Genomic DNA, 18080 nt, shown 5'->3' on the forward strand with positions numbered 1-18080 from the left:
TGGCAGCAAAACTGAAGACCAGCAAAAGAGCGAGAACCAAGTGGGAGGTGGTATGGGAATACAAGCCCATCCATTGTTCTCGGCCTGGAATCCTAGCTTAGGTGGGAGGACCAGATGGCTGTCTTTAATAGGAGAGTCCATTTGGATGGATTGAAAGAAATGATTTGGCTCCTTGTAGATACAACTACAGTTTAGTCTAGGTTAATTTTTTGTTGTTGTTCCAAAAGGTGACTTGACTTGCTGTTTCTGTCAGGAAGTTCACTGAGCATGCCTCACTGGCACAGCATACATATTAGTTTGTCTTCGTAGACAATCCTCCATTGTCTCAGGTTTGGGAAAAGAAAACTTCATCTAATCCTAATTTTGTTTTGGTATCTGCTTTCTAAATCCCTTTGTGGTGTGGATCCTGAGTCTGTCCAACAAGCGGAACAAGTAGAGGACAGATACACACTCAAGATATCCGTTAAGGGATTTGTTAGAGGGAACAGGCTTCTGTGATTGTGGAGGCTAAGAGAGTCCACAGTCAGTAGGGAAGATCACACCCAGGCATGGTTTGCAGCTGTTTTCAACAGGTAGCACTTCTTCTCGCCCTCGGAAAGTCTTCACCCCTCCCCCTTTAAGGCCTTCTAGCTAATCAAGTCAAGCCCACCCAGGATAATCACTCTGAAAGTTAACCCACTGGGGCCTTTAATTATAGCTGCAAAATCCCTTCTCAGCAGCACCTAGGTTAGTGTTTAATTGAATTACTGGGGACTGTTACACTCCAAGTTGACACATCAAAAATCTATCACATTGAGAGAAACCAACGAGGAGCTGCCTGGAAAAGGATACTGCCGGAGAGGTGGCTCTACAGACACTTATTAAATCCAGGCCGGTGTCTCTGCTGCTCTTGGAAAACAATCCTATCTGAGCCTTCATAGTTCGTAACTGCCTCCTTTCGTGCCTCAACCAGGAAAGCCTCGCTTAGCTAATCTTGGCGGGATTAGGGCCCCCTCCAGCTCTTAAATTTCCAAAAGTTGTGTGTAAAACAAGCTTTTGTTGGCTGAAAAATGTTTTCTTATTAATTACTCACTTTGTGAGTTGATATTTGTGTAAACTTATAAAACTAAAGCTTAAGTATCGCTGCCAGTAGAAAACTAAGCTCTTCTTGCACCAGAGAAACTATTGAAATGCTCCCTTTAGGGGAGTGCGAGGGAAAGTCTGCGTGGTTGGAAAGGGGCAACAGGAGACATCCTTGTGAGGATGGAAATGTTCTGTACTATGACTCGGTCAGTGTCGATATCCTGGTCGTGATGTGTTCTAGTTTTGCAAGATGTTACCATTGGCGAAAGCTGGGTGAAAATACACGGGATCTTTCTGTTCTTATAACTTCACATGAATATATGATCTCACAATAAAATTCTAATGTAACAATGACCCATCTTATAAAACAAATAACCCTTTTCTAATAGGAAGGATCATTTTCTAATCTTTTTAAAAAAAAAAGTTTCCTTCAGGAGGTAGACACCTAAATATACTTAATCCTGTCTGGGAATAAAACATATACTCAACATAGATTTGATGAGTGGTACAACATACGCCTCATGGGAAAATGGTAGGTGACAGTTGAGTGTAGTGTTGAATGTAAAAACGTTTTTTGGGGGGCACCCCAGTGGCTCAGTCGGGTAAGCATCTGACTCTTGATTTTGGCTCAGGTCATGATCGCATGGTTTGTGAGCTCAAGCCCCACGTCGGGCTCTGCACTGACAGTGTGGCACCTGCTTGGGGTTCTGTCTCTCCTTCTCTCTCTGCCCCTCCCATGTGTGTTCTTTCTCTCAAAAGAAATAAGTAAACTTTAAAAAAATTTGCCAAATATCAAGGTTAAATTCTTAGATGAAGTATCATTGGGCATATTGTAAAAAGATGCAATCTCTCCAGTGATGACGAGAAGATATGTTTACAACTTCAAAACGAATGCCTGGGTGGCTCAGCAAGTTAGGTATCCTACTCTTGGTCATGGCCAGGTCAAGATCTCATAGTCTGTGAGTTAGAGCCCTGTGTTGGACTCGTGCTGCCGGTGCAGAGCCTGCTCGGGATTTCTCTCTCTCTCAAAATAAATAAACTTAAAAAAAAAATGCCAGACAAAATCTGAGTCCAGAAGATACCTTTAAAAATGTGCAGGTGGTAGTTTGAGAATGAATGAAATACCATTTTTTTAACCCAGGAAGTCGTATGTATAGATTGAACATAGAAAATCTGTTCAAAGGACCTAAATTCGTGGATTTACTCATTCACTGAATATTTGTATGCCTGCATTTCACCAGACTGGTGTCTGTGGTTTCAGTGTATTTCAGGATTTTCATAACGTGTAAATAAATGTTCACGTCCTTCACAGCAACCATAGCTTCCCCCCATCTCCACCGATACGGCTGTCAAAATCTGAGAACCACGTGGATTGGATTTTCTCAATGTATGTTATTTCTGATCTTAGTGCGTGAGAGATTTTTGTGGAGAGGTGACATTTAGTGATAATACTGTAGGAATGGCTACAAGCACAATACCTTCAAAATTGTCTTAAAAGCTATTTTCAACTTAAGTTTTTCAGATAGTGATGTTTTAGGGACATAGAGCAAAACTGTACAGTTTAGAATGGGAAGTTGAAGGGGTGCCTGGTGGCCCAGTCAGGTAAGCGTCTGACTTTTGTTCTCAGCTCAGGTCTCTGTCTCAGGGCTGTGAGTTCAAGCCCCACTTTGGGCTCTATGCTGGGTGCAGAGCCTACTTAAAACACACACACACACACACACACACACACACACACACACACACACACGAAAGGTGGAACCAAACTCTGAATGTCAAGAAGCAGATATTGACAGAACATAGAGAGGTTAGCTGTAGGCACAGCATCAGAGCCGTGCCCTGGTACATCGGGCCCATGTGCTCTGACTTCTGGGGGTTCTCTGCACAGCACCCAGGGCTCTGCACTCCTCGTCTGGGAAGGCGCTTGCTTTGCTTCTGCTTTAAAAAAAAAAAAAAAAAAAGTTCTTGGGAGGTTGAAGACCTCAGTGAGTAGCAACCTCTTTACTGAGTTGGCTGATGAATGGGCCATTCCCTGAAAGCTCTGTAAGCTACTGAGTTAGTAGATAAATTCAGAGCTCTCTCCAGGAAATGGTCCTATTAGGAAATGTTATCTGTGTCCAATACAACCCTACCCCCAGCCCCCCAAATTAGATATTTTAGGAAACCATGATTCTGTGTTCGGCCCCAGTAGACACCCCCCACCCCGCCCCCCGGCAGACATGAGCTAACTGGGGGTGAGGTTGTTGGTGACTGAGATGACCCCACATGTCTGGAGTGGAGGAGCTGTCCCACCAGAGAGACTTCGGCCAGCCACTTACTGGTCGGCCACAGGAATTTTTGGAAGTAGTAAAACTTTTGGTAAAAGGGGGCTTTTGTCTCCCAGAATAGCAAAAGTTATCATCACTTAAAAGCAGTGATTTCTATATACAGCAAGTGCTGCTATATATATACTCATGTATTGTTTATGTAGGGCTATTTTAAGATCTGTGTCACATTTTTCTGGTGTACTTTATGGTGGGAAAATTCAATTGGAAAAAATGCATTTCGCTCTGGTGGGGATGGTAAGGTAAAATAAGTACTTAAAAAAAAAAAAGTGCACATGAATTTGTTGTTTCTGGATAGTTTTAAATAGTACAGAAAAAGCTAGGTGATAGCTCCCTAAATGAAACTGTATTGGCTCTCCTTAAGCAAGTGTGGCCACTGGTCTCCTGTTCTATGCTGTCTGTCCCTGCATTAGTCAGTGGAAGACCTAGGAGGCGCGTATAAGAAGTCACCCACATTTTAATAACAAAAAGTATGAGAAAATGGCTTTATGTTTGTGTAATGTGGCTTATAACTCACGCTACTTATTATTTTTTTGGAGTTGTTGAATTGAGTGGGAAATGAATGGGGGGATAGGACCTATCTACTGTTAGGAGTAATGTGGGTTAGAGATGCAGGCACATGAGCTCGGGGATGATGGGGACTGTGGCATGGCTCTGGGGGGACGGTAGCCCCAGAGAGTTGTGTTACGGCAGTGAGTGCAAGGGCTGGGGTACTGTGATTGCCGACCCCTTCTGGGAGAGGCTCCTTCCTACCTGCTGGGTGGAGTGGGGTGTGAGCATTCGGAGCTAGCAGGAGAGAAGATCACATCCCTTACGATGAGGCAGCAAGTGACTGCCCCTTAGGAGAAATGTAGATGATGGTGCAGGAGTTGAGAAATGGAAAAGGCAGTTTCTGCTTTGGGGTACCAAGGAGGTGACGTTTGGAGAGGAGTTGAAGCTGGGGCTGCGTTGACAGGGACAGCAAGGATCCAGGACCGTGAGGAGAGCCTCTGAGCAGAGGAAGAGTTGGAGTGAAGCCTTGGGGCTTTGGTTTAATCCAGTCGTCTGCTGGCTGGTGAGAGCGTAGGAGTATGGAGACAGAGGCGGAAGGAGGGCGCTGTGGGGCCAGGTTCTGAGGGCCTTTGAACCCTACTCTACCTCTTTTTCTCCTTCACTTAGCAGAAGATGGGAAATGAATACCCAGGAGCGGGATGACAGGAGTTCGTCGAGGCCCAGTGAGGCTTAGATTTGCAGGAGCAGGAAGAGGCAGTTGTCACGGGGTGTGCTAGACTTGGCAGGTGGGAGGAGGGAAATCCAAAGACGAGTAAAGCCAAGGTCCCTGCCGTCAAGCAGGTTAAGATCTTGGGGCACCTGGGTGACTCAGTCCATTAAACATCTGACTCTAGATCTTGGCTTAGGTCGTGATCTCACAGTCCGGGAGTTTGAGCCCCACATCCTCAGGAGACATTTAACTTTGGGGTAGATCAAGGTAGAAGTGCAGGTAACAAGCTGTCAGGTGGGGGGCACAGGCACCGGTGATGGCTTTCCATTTCAGGGACTTGAAGGCTTCGTCAAGTCTCAAACCTGCTCACGGTTTCTCTTTTAGCTAAATGCCTCTGGTCGCTTCATCTCCTCCTCGGGCGGCATAGTTCTAACATCTTACGGGACCTTGGTAGTTCTGTTCTCAGTTGATCTCTTGTGTGTCTTTTACCGTGTTCCAGATGCGGCTGACGAAAGCAGGAGCATCGCTTCACTTGTTCTGGGGTGATCGTGAGGTGGCATGTTGCTGGATCACGGTGATTTCTATTTTGGGATCTGCTGTCAACAAAGAGAAGGGGTTGGGGAAAGGAGGTCCTACCGGGGGGGCCACAGGCAGGCCTGCCTCTGCCTTGGAACCGGAAGTCTGCTTATCCTCTGGGGGCACTTCTGTCCCCTTCTGTTCCTGATTCCCTGCTCAGGGCTCCTCTCCCCCACCTCCTGCCTCATTCACCCCCTCGGACCATTGTTCTGCCTTGACCCTGCTAGTCCTCCTGGGTAGTGGTTCTGCACATGTACTTACCTGTAAAGACTTAATGATCTGTGTGTCTTGGGCACTTGATACATTGATTCTTCCCTGAAAAGTAAGAGGAAAAGGCTGGGGAGAAATGAGGGAGAGGAGAGGCATAGCGGTTTGAGAGTTTGAAGCCTGGGTGATCGGAGATCCGATGGTAATCCTTTCCAGAAGCGGGTACTTGGAGAGGACAAGCCCAGTTCTGTCTCAGTGATGTAGGTCTTTCTGCGAGGCCACCTGGCAGAGGCAGGCCAGTTTGTGTCTCCCTGTTAGCAAGAAGGGCCCGAGTGGAAGTCACACTGGACAGGGACTTGGGCCTGGTACTTATGTGACAGTCCTTAGGTTCTTCTTTCTTGAGCATCTTTGGTCACTGTGATCGCCTTTCATGACCTTTTTGGTTGCATTTGATACTTTTGACTCCTCTCTGCTTCTTTAAAAACATTTTTTTTTTTTATTTTAGAGAGAGAGAGCACGAGCACGGGCACAAGCTAGGGGGAGGTACAGAGGGAAAGGAAGAGAGAATCCTAAGCAAGGCTCCACACGGCGCAGAGCCCGATGTGGGGCTTGGGATCATGACCTGAGCCAAAATCAAGAGTCGGACGTTCAACCGACTGAGCCACCCAGGCACCCCTCCGCTCTGCTTCTTAAAGTGGTTTTTTATATTTGGCTTCCAAAACCCCATTCTTTTTATCCTCTGTCCACCCACTGGCCTCTCTCACCTACCCTGTCTAAAATGGAACTGATTTCGTCCTTTCAACCGTGGGCCTTCCCCAGCCCTCCTCAGTCAATGGCAACTCTCTTCCTTCCTGTTGCTCAGGCTGAGAAACCTTAAGAGCTGGCCTTGACTCTTCTCTCTTCTGCCCTACGTTTAGTCCATCAGCAAAACCTGTTGGCTGTACCTAACATGTATATTCGGAATCTAAGTACTTGTCATCACCCCCACTGTTACCACCTGCTCCAAACCAGCATCCCCTCTCACTTGGATTCCTGAAATAACTGCTTAAGTGGCTCTCCCTTTTTCCTGCCTCAGCCCTTCCCCACTGCCATGTTCCTCCTACCGGCTGCCAAGCCTCTTCTCACCACAGCAGCCAGGGAGTTGCTTTTAAAACCATACGGATCACATCACTCACGGTCAGAACCTTCCAGTGACCTGCCTCAGAGTAAAAGCTGACATCTTCATAGTAGTTAGATGACCTGCACCTCCTCTTGACCCGTTTCTCGCTTGCCCACTCTGTGCCAGTTACACTCGCCTCCTGGCTTTTTCCTCAAGCCTCTCCCTCTCGAGGGCCTCCGTCATTCCTTCTACCTGTCACAGCCGGCCTAGCCCTCTTCCGCTTCATCTGGCTCCTTCGTGCCCTTAGCTTTGCTCAGATGTCACCTTATTCGTGAGGCCTTTCCCTGGCCATCCTGTACTGTCCAGTTCCGCCTCTCCTCTATGAGCTCCTCAGCTCATCTTACACAATCTGGGATGCTTTTTTATCGTCTGTTCCTCTTCGTGTCTCTCTCCCCCACCTGCAGTGTTCCTTCGGAGCCAGTGCTTTGTTTTTGCTCCCTGACCTAGGAGTCTGGCACATCATAGACAGTCAGTAAATGTTTGAATGGATGTGTGTTGACTGTAGTTCATTGATACTTACATAGTAAGTATTGATTGACTTTTTGACTGCTGATATGAAACTGGTGTCCTTGGGAGAACTTCTCTATGGCCATTCAAATATCCTCCGTCCCATTTTGCTTTGGTTTTATGGACCTGAATTCCAGCTTCTGGAGTATGTATTTCTGTTGTCACAAGTTCCAGAGAACTCACTCTTAGGAACTTTATTGATTCCTGCTTCATTAGCAGTTGTTACAACTTTTATGTTTGAAAACTGAGAAGCTTTTATTTTTTTAAGTTGATTTATTTTGAGAGGTGGGGGAGCAGAGAGAGACGGACAGACAGAGACAGAATCCCAAGCAGGCTCTGCACTATCACACCCGATGCAGGGCTGGAACTCACGGACCCTTGAGACCATGACCCGAGCCGAAATCAAGAGTTGGACGCTTAACTGGCTGAGCCACCCAGGCACCCCAAACTGAGAAACCTTTAAAAACAAAGGCATATCAAATGCTTCCTGGACCCTCCCTTCGGTTAGCATGGGCTACAGCACTGTGTAGCTCCCGGGGACCCATTGGGCCTCACACTCTGTGCTGGCTGTGCCCCTGCAGTTGTCCAACATCGCAGTAATGATGATTAGACAGTGTTTGGCTTGAGTTCCTCCTTATTGAATCTTCCTGTTTGTTTTCCTCCTGCTGTTTGAGTGGCATTTTCAGACCCCACGGACTCTGTTGGCCTTGTGCTTGCTTTAGTGGATCTGTTCGACTACTCTCTGTCGCTTTCTATTAGCACAGCTGTGTCGGATGGTTCCTAATTCCATTCTCCTTCATCCACTCCCTTGGCTTTCTTCCTTAGCTACTTCAATCAGTCTGTCTCCCGCTCCATTTTGCCTTGTTGACATCTAACTTGTAGGATAGCAGATGAGTCTCTATTTCCATCAGGTACCCTTTATCTGCCTACTCACTGTCCCGCTGATTATTTCCATCAACATACAAGTGGTCATTCAAAATGTGAGCCTAGAAGGTTAAAAGATGCACAGGTGGTAACCTGCTACCATGCTGGGCTGCTTTACGGATTCAGGGAGAATATGCAAATAATGCACTGGGGAGCGGTGGAAGCAGGAAGAGGCAGAAATTTGACCGCAGTTTTACCGTGTCTATAGATGGTTAGTTACCCAGTCCATCTCCTAATGGAGACGTGTTCTTGTAAGTTCATCTTTGCAAGTGCCCTGCCTTGAGCACACAGCAGTGAAAGATGAACCTTCTAGGTTATTACTGTATAACAACTTGCTTATGATTCTGGACTTGAGTAGAGATGGGTTCATAGAACCCTATCCTCTGAAAACAGATCTGCTTAGGTTCTCTTAAGCCTGACTTAGTGATCCCTTTTTCCTCCGTTTCTAAGACCAGACCAGGAATAAGAGAGGCGAGGGGTTTAAATTTCAGGACACTTTGAGGTGACTGGAATACCACAAGACCTCTTACAGCTCACCAGAAAGGGTTCTCTCCAAGCCCTGATCGTGACAGCCACGTATGCTTTATTTGTTCTATATACAGCTTATCAAGTTTATTTAATCTCTCTGTATTAAAAAGTTCTAGTGGTTATTTAATGCCCGTAATTCCATATTTTGCTGACTGCTATATTTTCATCTCTTTGGAAGCTAAGTATCCATTAGTTGATAATCTTTTTTAGTTTTTGATTTAGTCTTTTCATTAGTTTCCCCAAAGTTGCTTTTCGGCTTTTAATCCTGACTTAATTCCTCCCACACTCAGGTTAAAAAAGATGTTACTTGAGCTCAGTTTTTAAAATTTCCCTATTTACAAGTTTACATTTTCCTCTGGATTGTTCCGTGGATGAGGCGGAAGACTGAAATCCCTGCAGCGCATGATTAAAGCAAGGGGGCGGTGGGGGGCGGGGGGGGGGGTGGTTACGTGCACTGTATTGTTGTTGTCCCGAAGCATGATTGGATAGGAGGGGTGTCTGTGTGTGTGGGTGTGTGTTGCTTACCTGGAAGAAGGTTCAGAAAACAGGACTTCTCACCAGGAATGGCAAAATTAAAAGAATGTGGCTCTGGGGCAGATGCAGGAGGTGGGGCGGGGGTGGGGTGGGGTGGTGGGGAGTGGATGAAAGTCTACAGCGAGCTTGGAAGAAAACTTACTAATTTTCAGTCTAAGAAACCTAACTCACATGAATAGTTTCTTCGTAGAGTGTGGCCCTTTCCAGTCAGATCTGTCGGTGCCATCGAGCTGGTATTTCAAGTATGTCCATCTGCATTTAAACGAACTGCTCCAAGACAATCTGATTATGCGGTAGTTACTTTGGTGAGAATAGCGCCTCAGCCGAATGGAAACTTCATTTTGAGTCTAATATTAGACCTTGCTTTGGAAAATTCCTTTTAAATGATCACAAGCTGGGAATAGCAAAAGAATTTAACTTTCGACAGACAGCATTCACCAAGAATTTTTAACTGCTTATGTTTGGGGCCTTGGGAAAGCAGATGTGAGAAACTGACCGGACGGAATGGACTAGGGTAGCACTGACGTGACCTGATGCGTGTTTATATCTATTGCTGATAAGTTTCCCTCCTAGTCTCATTTGCTCAAAATATTTTCATTCTTTGAGCATGAGCACGCTAAGGATAAAAATTGTTAGGATGCCTAATTGTCTAACAATCTAAACTTCTAGGCTTCCAGACGTTGTTGCCCGTAAAGGGGTCTGAGGCAGAGCAGGAAAGGGCCAACAAACCCACACAACCAAAGCCAGTTTCTGAGTAAGTGCTGGGAACTTGATCAGACCTGGCCTCCAGAGAATATTTTTAGTTTGTCTAGCTGGTTGTGTCTGGGTGAACTCACCCAATTTGAAGTTTTAAGTAAACTTTATTTAAAGGACCCCCCCCCCCAAAAAAAAAATCCTTACCCTGTCATGAAAAACAACTAATATACATGTTAACTGATCATGAAATCTCCAGATCATGTTTACTTGGCTTAACTCAAAGATATGTTTCAGATGCCTCACATGCTTTGGATTTAGGGAAACCCATAATGGCATTTGAGAGATGCGTCGTTATTTTAAAAGATTTTTCTGAAATGGAAATGTATCGTTGTTTCATGGTATACTTTGAATATCGTGGGTTTTCTGGTCTCCAGATAAGCTGGTAATAAGTTGATGGTGCCTTAGAACTGAGGAAGATTAAAAAGAGTACGAGTTGCCATTTATTGGTGGCTCAGTGACTCCCAGCCACTGTCTTTGCCAGATCCCAACGCTACCACTGATATTTACAGCGATGGTGTGGGGCAGAAAGAAGTATGAGCCTGGTTCTAAGAGATGAGGAAACTGAGGCTCAGGAAAGTTCTGTCATGTGCTGGCGATCACACAGCTGGTAATGGCTAAGAAGTGGCAGTGCTGGGGTTCGAAGCCAGGGCTGTTGAACTCCAGAGAACATGTTCTCCCCTTGCCATTCTGGGCATCTCCTGTAGTAGTTCTTAAACTTTTTTTGTCTTAGGATCCCTTGAAGCTCTTAAAAATTGAGGACCCCTGAACTCTTGTTTATGTAGGTTATATCTTTTGATATTTAACCGTATTTGAAATTAAAACCGAGTCAGGTAAAACATCTGGACTTACTAATTCATTTTTAAAAGATAAGAGTAAATCTGCTTTGCAAATAACATTTTTTTAAAAAAGTAACTTGTCCAAAACAAAAAATAAGGGTCATTGTTTTACCTCTTGACATATCTTTATTACCTAAGTTGGATTCTCCTACTTTGTTCTGCATTCAGTCTGTGTAGTATATGTTTCAGTGAAACATATGAAGAAAATTTGACTTCACAAAGATCATTTATTTGGAAAGAGGAGGATATTTTGACAGCCTTGGTGGGAAATGGTGAATATTCTTCTTTGATACTATACCAGAACTCCACAAGTGGTAGTTTTTTAAAGAGTAGTTGCAATGTAGAATCTGAAACTATACCAGTGGGCTTTGGGTGACTGTTCAGTTAAAATCCTTTTATCTGAAATCTTCCTTATATGGGAATATGTGGGTGGCTCAGTTGGTTAAGCATCCAACTCGGATCTCAGCTCAGGTCTTGATCTCCGGGTTATGAGTCTGAGCCCTATGTTGGGCTCCATGCTGGGCTTGGAGGCTACTTAAGAAAAAAAGAAATCTTCCTTATAGAAAAAATTCTGAATAACATATGTAGGGACTCCCCCACTCCAGGAAGTAGAGCTTAATTTCTATTCCTCACCCCTCCCTGAGGGTGGGTAGACTTTGTGACTTGCTTCCAAAGAATAGAATTAGGGAAAGAAGAAAAATTAGTAACTTTAAAGTGGAGAAACTCGAGAATGTCATGTGGCTGTCATGTAAGCCCTGATATGATGTAACTAGAAAACCCATAAACCCCAGTCTAATCATGAGGAAACATCAGACAAACCAAATCAAAGGACATTCTACAGGATTCCTGACTAGTAATCCTTGATTGTCAAGGTCATGAAAAACAAGAAAAGACTAAGAAACTCTCAGATACCAGAGGAGACATGACAAATGAATGCAGTGTGGTACTCTGGATTGGATACGGAAAGAGAACATTAATAGAAATACTGGTGAAATCCAGATAAGTCTAGAATTTACTCACTAGTACTGTACCAATGTCAATGTCTTAGTTTTACAAATATTTTGTGGCAATGCGCAATGTTAACGAGGGGAGCAACTGAGTGAAGGCTACACAGGAATTCTGTACTGTCTTTACAGCCTTCCTTTAAAATTATTCCAAAATTGGGGCGCCTGGGTGGCTCAGTTGGTTAAGTGTCCGACTTCGGCTCAGGTCATGATCTCACGGTCCATGGGTTCGAGCCCCGTGTCAGGCTCTGTGCTGACAGCTCAGAGCCTGGAGCCTGTTTCAGATTCTGTGTCTCCCTCTCTCTCTGACCCTCCCCCATTCATGCTCTCTCTCTGTCTCAAAAATAAACAAACATTAAAAAATAAATAAATAAATAAAATTATTCCAAAATAAAAAGGTTATTTAAAAAAAAAAACAACAACCAATGTTATAACCAAGAAACAGAGCCTTAACTATAGATAACAAACTGATGGTTCCCAGAAGGAAGGTGGGCAGGGGAATGGGCTAAATGGGTGATGGGGATTAAGGAGGGCACTTGTGATGAGTACTGTGTGATGTATGGAACTGTTGAATCACTATATTGTACACCTGAAGCTAATACAGCACTGTATGTTAACTAACTGGAATTTAAATGGGAACTTTAAAAAAAAGTGTTTATTTTGAGACCATGGGAGAACGTGAGCAGGGGAGGGTCAGAAGAAGAAAGAGGGAATCTCGGGCAGGCTCCTCGCCTGTCAGTGCAGAGCCCCACACGAGGCTTGATCCTACAAACCTCGAGCTCAAGGTCTGAGCTGAAATCAAGAGTCAGATGCATAAGTGATTGAGCCACCCAGGCGCCCCTTAGATGAAAATTTGTTTTAAAAGATTTTGTGTCTTAAAATTAAAAAAGTTTATTTATTTATTTTTGAGAGAGAGAGACAGACAGACAGACAGAGAATCCCAAACAGGCTCCATGCTGTCAGCCCAGAGACTGATGTGGGGTTTGAATTCATGAACCATGAGATTATGACCTGAGCTGAAATCAAGAGTCAGGTGCTTAACCGACTGAGCCACCCCAGTGCCCTTTAAATGAAAACTTAAAAAATATTTTTTTAATAGGTTATGAGAGGGGGGAAAAACCAATTGTATGTCTTGTGCTCTGAATAGATGACCTGTGCATGATTTGGTAACATCATTACCACAGTCATTTGGAAAATACTGGTTCACTGAGTTCTACAGATCTTTGAAATGTGGATCCATTTCATTATAAAGTATTTTGTTTTTATTTACTTTTAAATTTTATTTTAGAGAGGATGTGCATGAGCAGGGGAGAGGGGCAGAGAGAAAAAGGGAGAATCCTAAGCGGCTCCATTCTCATCATGGAGCTGGATGTGGGGCTGGATCCCATGACCCTGGCATCATGACCTGAGCCAAAATCAACAGTCAGATGCTCAACCGACTGAGCCATCCAGTGCCCCATCAGTATTGAGTATTTTAAAAATCACTCTTGTTTGGCGCGTGGGTGGCTCAGTCGGTTAAGTGTCTGACTGTTGATCTCGGCTCAAGTCATGATCTCAGAGTTCACGGGATCGAGTCTTGTGTGGGGCTCTGTGCTGGCAGTACAGAGACTGTTTGAGATTCTCTCTCTCTGCCCCTCCCCTGCTCATGCTCTATCTCTCAAATAAAAAAGGGGTGCGTGAGTGGCTCAGTCAGTTAAGCATCCAATTTCAGCTTCATTCATGATCTCCTGGTTCGTGAGTTTGAGCCCTGCATTGGGCTCGCTGCTGTCAGCACAGACCCCGCTTTGGATCCTCTGTCCCCCTCTCATTCTGCCCCTCCCCTGCTTGCATGCTCTCTCTCACAAAAATAAATATAACATTAAAAATAAAGAAAGAAAAACATTAAAAAAATAGACATCATACTTGTTATCAGAAAGGTCTTTTGTTGAAAAGTTGTCAAGCCTTTGGTGGATATGGGTTTCCCAAAATTCTGATTTTCCCTTAAAAGCCCAAAGTTGATCATTAGCAAACACTGCTGTTGTTTCCCTTGACATAGCAGGCTCATTTTGTTCATTTTCAAGGAAATATTTTCCAAATATCCAAGTCTGGATACCCTCAGTTTGGTAGTTATCCTTCAGGTAAAAATGATGTCCAGTGAAAAACGTGGCTAGCACAACCTAAAACTCAAACAGTTGAGTGCCTTTCTTCAAGACAACTAGTGTACTTCTGGGGCGCCTGGGTGGCGCAGTCGGTTAAGCGTCCGACTTCAGCCAGGTCACGATCTCGCGGTCCGGGAGTTTGAGCCCCGCGTCAGGCTCTGGGCTGACGGCTCAGAGCCTGGAGCCTGTTTCCGATTCTGTGTCTCCCTCTCTCTCTGCCCCTCCCCCGTTCATGCTCTGTCTCTCTGTCCCAAAAACAATAAATAAACGTTGAAAAAAAAAACTAAAAAAAAAAAAAAGACAACTAGTGTACTTCAGGAAGCGACAAGTCTTCTATGGTACGTCTCATTTTGCCACACAGAGTATGAAAGGACAAGTACTCAAGGTCAAGACTTAACGCAATTAATTGTTACGTCTTCATCAGGGACATTCTGAGGAGAAATGGACTTTTTCGCCCTTTCCTGTGCATGTGTGGTGGTGGAAGACCGTCTGCTGCCACTACCTTGGCTTGTGCTCAGGCGCCTTTGCATCATTGGTTCGAATACCAGCACAGTGAAAAAAGGCCAGGAACGTGTCAGTGTTCTGCTGCACGTACTTTGACGTCACCACCTTCCTGAGAGGGTCTTGGGCATCCCTAAGGTTCCACGGACCACACTTTGACAGCTGTCCTCCTAAAGTAACGTAGCAGTTGCTAAAAAGTCACAAAGGGAGAGCTGACATGATTGAAGACCAAATCCATTAGGAAGCAAACGGTAATGTGGTGTGGGCCAGTGTGCACACAAGGTGAGGCTCTTCTGAGTGGATGGTCTTGCTTTCCGTGGCTCAGGAAGCTTTTCCCTTTGTTGGTATTTCTTAATACCATCAAGAAATGGTTGGTACCATCTTGAAATGCCCAAATGCAGACTCTGATAATCTGGTGTCTGCGTTTGCTGCTATCCTTAACATAATCGCATAAAAGACTTCGTTCAGAAAATTGCGAAAATTCCTTCTTAAAGTTTGTTTTCTTTTCTTTAAAGGTAAATCTCACCTGGCTATTGTGCAGCGAGTAAACAATGAGGGAGAAGGGGACCCATTTTATGAAGTTCTGGGAATTGTCACATTAGAAGATGTGATTGAAGAAATCATCAAATCTGAGATTCTAGATGAAACAGATTTATACAGTGAGTAGTCTGAGTGTAATTTTTCAAAACTTTGCCTTTTTTTTCTGTCATGTACTTCATGAGTCCTCTCCTGTCTCCTGTGGTAATCTGCCTCTGTTTCTAACTACCTGCCGTATGTGTGGGACAACTTACCGATATATTCTAGGCCCTTCATCAGAGGGGGGAAAGAATGGGCAGGTCCTGTGATGTCAAGTGGCAGTGTTTTTTGTTTTTGAAAAGCCAGCTGCTTCTAACCATTGATCTGGGCCTTACTTGCCCTGAACAGAAAACTCCTTTCATGTTTTTATACTTCCTCTACAGGTGGAAAAAGAATTGTTCTTTACTAAGTTTTTATTTTCCAAACAAGGCAATTGTTTTCAGATAAATTTCTTTTGCTGCTTGTGAGGGGGATTGGCTACATTGATGGATAGCAGCTGTTTAAATGTCCTTGTTCCAGAACCCATCAGCCAGGGTAGAGGTGAGATTTGCAAATGTAAGTTTGCTGTGACAGCAGTGGTAAGGTGTGGGTATAGGAAGCAGGGCAGGTTAGGGTTCACAATAAGAATGTCTTTCCCTTTCTCTGCTCTTCTGTCTTCTTTTGGGGGCAGGTGGAAATGGGTGAAGTGGGTAGGAGTGGCTTGGCTTGGGGCAGGGGGAGGGGAGGATTCACTGGTGTTTGTCCAGGAGTAAACTTGAACCTGGGCTGAGTATTGAACCCGAATGCTGTCTCATTAAAGTCCACAACTGGATTATTGGATTGTGGAATTTGAACCTTCTTTTTCAGCCTCACTTCTTAGTAAAGCAGGGCTCTTTCAAGAGATTAATAATCCCAAAGATGGCCCAATGCCTGAAGATGTTTGGGGCTCTCAGAGATGGGGCAGAGATGAATATCTGGGCTCTGTTTGGTTTTTAAAACATGACTTAGAGAGGAAATGGAATCTTCAAATGGCCTGGGGCACCTGGGACAAGGCCTGCCTTACTTAAAGCAGAGTGATCTTTATTCAGTCATACTGGAAGGGCCATGCCCTGCACTTTAAAAATGAGAGCCTTCCATGTGGCCTTAGAAGGATAAACTTTATATTTAGGTAGTGACTCGCTTCTGAAAACATCTTATTTTTTTATCACGTGTGTGTGTGTGTGTGTGTGTGTGTGTGTATGTGTGTATATACACACAAATTGTGTTCTTTAAAAACACCAGTTCCTATGTGTTTTATCCTTTTGACACTTGGAGAGTACACAGAGGTCACATAATAAAGAATATTGTTATTTGTGTGTTTACATTCTCTTCAGCCTTCCTCACAGTGACTATTTAATACCCAGTGTGTCTCTTTCTATTTATTTTGTTTCCTCAGGGGTAGTACTCGTCATAAGAAACATAATTAAGACGTGTATGAGATCTTACATTTGCATTTCAGTTAACTTTTTATTTAAAACTTTTTACTTATTTTTGAGAGAGAGAGAATGTGAGCAGGGGAGGGGCAGAAAGAGAGGGAGACACAGAATCTGAAGCAGGCTCCAGGCTCTGAGCTGTCAGCACAGAACCCGACGTGGGGCTCGAACTCATGAGCTGTGAGACCATGACCTGAGTCGAAGTCGGATGCTTAACCGACTGAGCCACCCAAGTGCCCCTTCAGTTAACTTCTTTTAAACCTCAATTAGACTGATTTCGTGCAGAAGCGTTGCCTAATGTGCCTTGTGAGATGGATTGGTGAGCCCGTGGTTTTAGGTATATTCTTGAGGTAAACAAGCCATCAGGGAGGATGACTGCATTTGCCATTAGCAAGTTATTTTGAAATTTGGTGTTGACTTATGCTATCTGGTTTGCAAAAGAATCAGAGCCGAAAGAGAAAGAAAACGAGAGGTTAGGATTGCCCTAGGATTGCCCTTTCCCCAGGACGAGCCTGGTAATTAGTCTGTTTGGCCCTCGGCATGAAATGGTAATGCACAGACTCAGGATTCTTGGGAAAGGAGCAAGTGATTGAGGTCTTGTCTTTAACCTAGTTTTTTCTTGATCGCTTCTTTGTCAAAAAAAAAAAAAAATACTTGCGGAAAGGCTTTGTATTAGACACCTTCTGGATTCAGGGTTTGCAAACTACAGCCGACAAGTACTTGCCACCAGTTTTTGTATAGGCCACAAGCTGAGAACAAATTTTTTTTTTTTTTTTTTACATTTGGTAATTGTTGAAAAACATCAAAAGTATAATTACTTTGTGACTTGTGAAAATAATATGAAATTCAAATTTCACGTCTGTGATAAAGTTTTATTTGGCACAATGTCCACGGTAAGGCATTTACATATGGGTGCTTTGGCTCACCAGCAGGACTGAGCAGTTACTCAGTACTGCATGACCCACAGAGCCTCACATACTGACTACCTGGCCCTTGACAGGAGAAGTGCGCTGACCTCTCTTCTGGATGACCCTCTTCGTATTTGCTTGACCTTGAGGACCTCCTGGTCTGGAGTAGAAACGAAGCTAACAGATACCATTGTTAAAATGTTGTTCCACGAAAGTGTTCTTGTTCGTCTGTTTCCTAAGAGGTTTTGTCCGTATGTTTGTTTTCCCTGTCTCGGCAGAGGCTAGGAGCCTCTGAAAGGCAGGGGCACGCTTCACCGTGTCATCTGTCACACGGTGATTGTTCTTTCCTGCAGCGTGGTGACATGGAGTAGCGGGAGACAGTGCGCGCTCCAAACTGCTGCTGTGGTTACGTGGGTTCTGGGAGGGTTGTGTCCGTGACCGCCCGTTAGTGTACTTGCGAGGGCTCCAGCGATCTTCACGAAGAATGTTCACGGTCGCTCCTAGTCAGCATGCCTTGACTGCTTGCTTCGGGATGGGTCCTGACCGTGCCACACAGATTTGATGAGGACTCGGTCTCCTCTTGCCGTGTGGTGTTTGTACGTAGAGTGCCCGCAATCTAGAGATAGTTGAGCCTTTGCAAAACAGTCTGTCGTTTTCATTCAAAAAGAGCCCTGATCTAATAGAATGCATTTCCTTTTATCTTTTCTTGTCCTTCTGTCAGCTGATAACAGAACGAAAAAGAAAGTGGCCCATCGTGAAAGAAAGCAAGATTTTTCCGCCTTCAAGCAGACAGACAGCGAGATGAAGGTTAAAATATCACCACAGCTTCTCTTGGCCATGCACCGTTTCCTAGCAACAGGCAAGTGCCGCTTATCACAGTTTGAAATCTCG

The 18080-nt window shown here is 44.5% G+C and overlaps 1 protein-coding gene across 4 annotated transcripts in view; it reads left to right on the forward strand.

Moving 5' to 3' along the window:
* CNNM2 (cyclin and CBS domain divalent metal cation transport mediator 2) overlaps window positions 1-18080 on the forward strand; it is a 145192-nt gene that overhangs the window by 103607 nt on the left and 23505 nt on the right. For 3 of the 4 annotated variants that reach the window (XM_045040625.1, XM_023240875.2, XR_006587264.1), the window contains exons 2-3: window positions 14770-14913; window positions 17911-18048. In XM_045040625.1, coding sequence (XP_044896560.1) covers window positions 14770-14913; window positions 17911-18048 — 282 coding nt within the window. Of the gene's footprint in view, window positions 1-14769; window positions 14914-17910; window positions 18049-18080 lie in introns of those variants that run through there. The other variant, XR_006587265.1, reaches the window with a different exon arrangement.

The sequence above is a fragment of the Felis catus genome, chromosome D2, assembly GCF_018350175.1.
Source record: "Felis catus isolate Fca126 chromosome D2, F.catus_Fca126_mat1.0, whole genome shotgun sequence".
NCBI lineage: Eukaryota > Metazoa > Chordata > Mammalia > Carnivora > Felidae > Felis > Felis catus.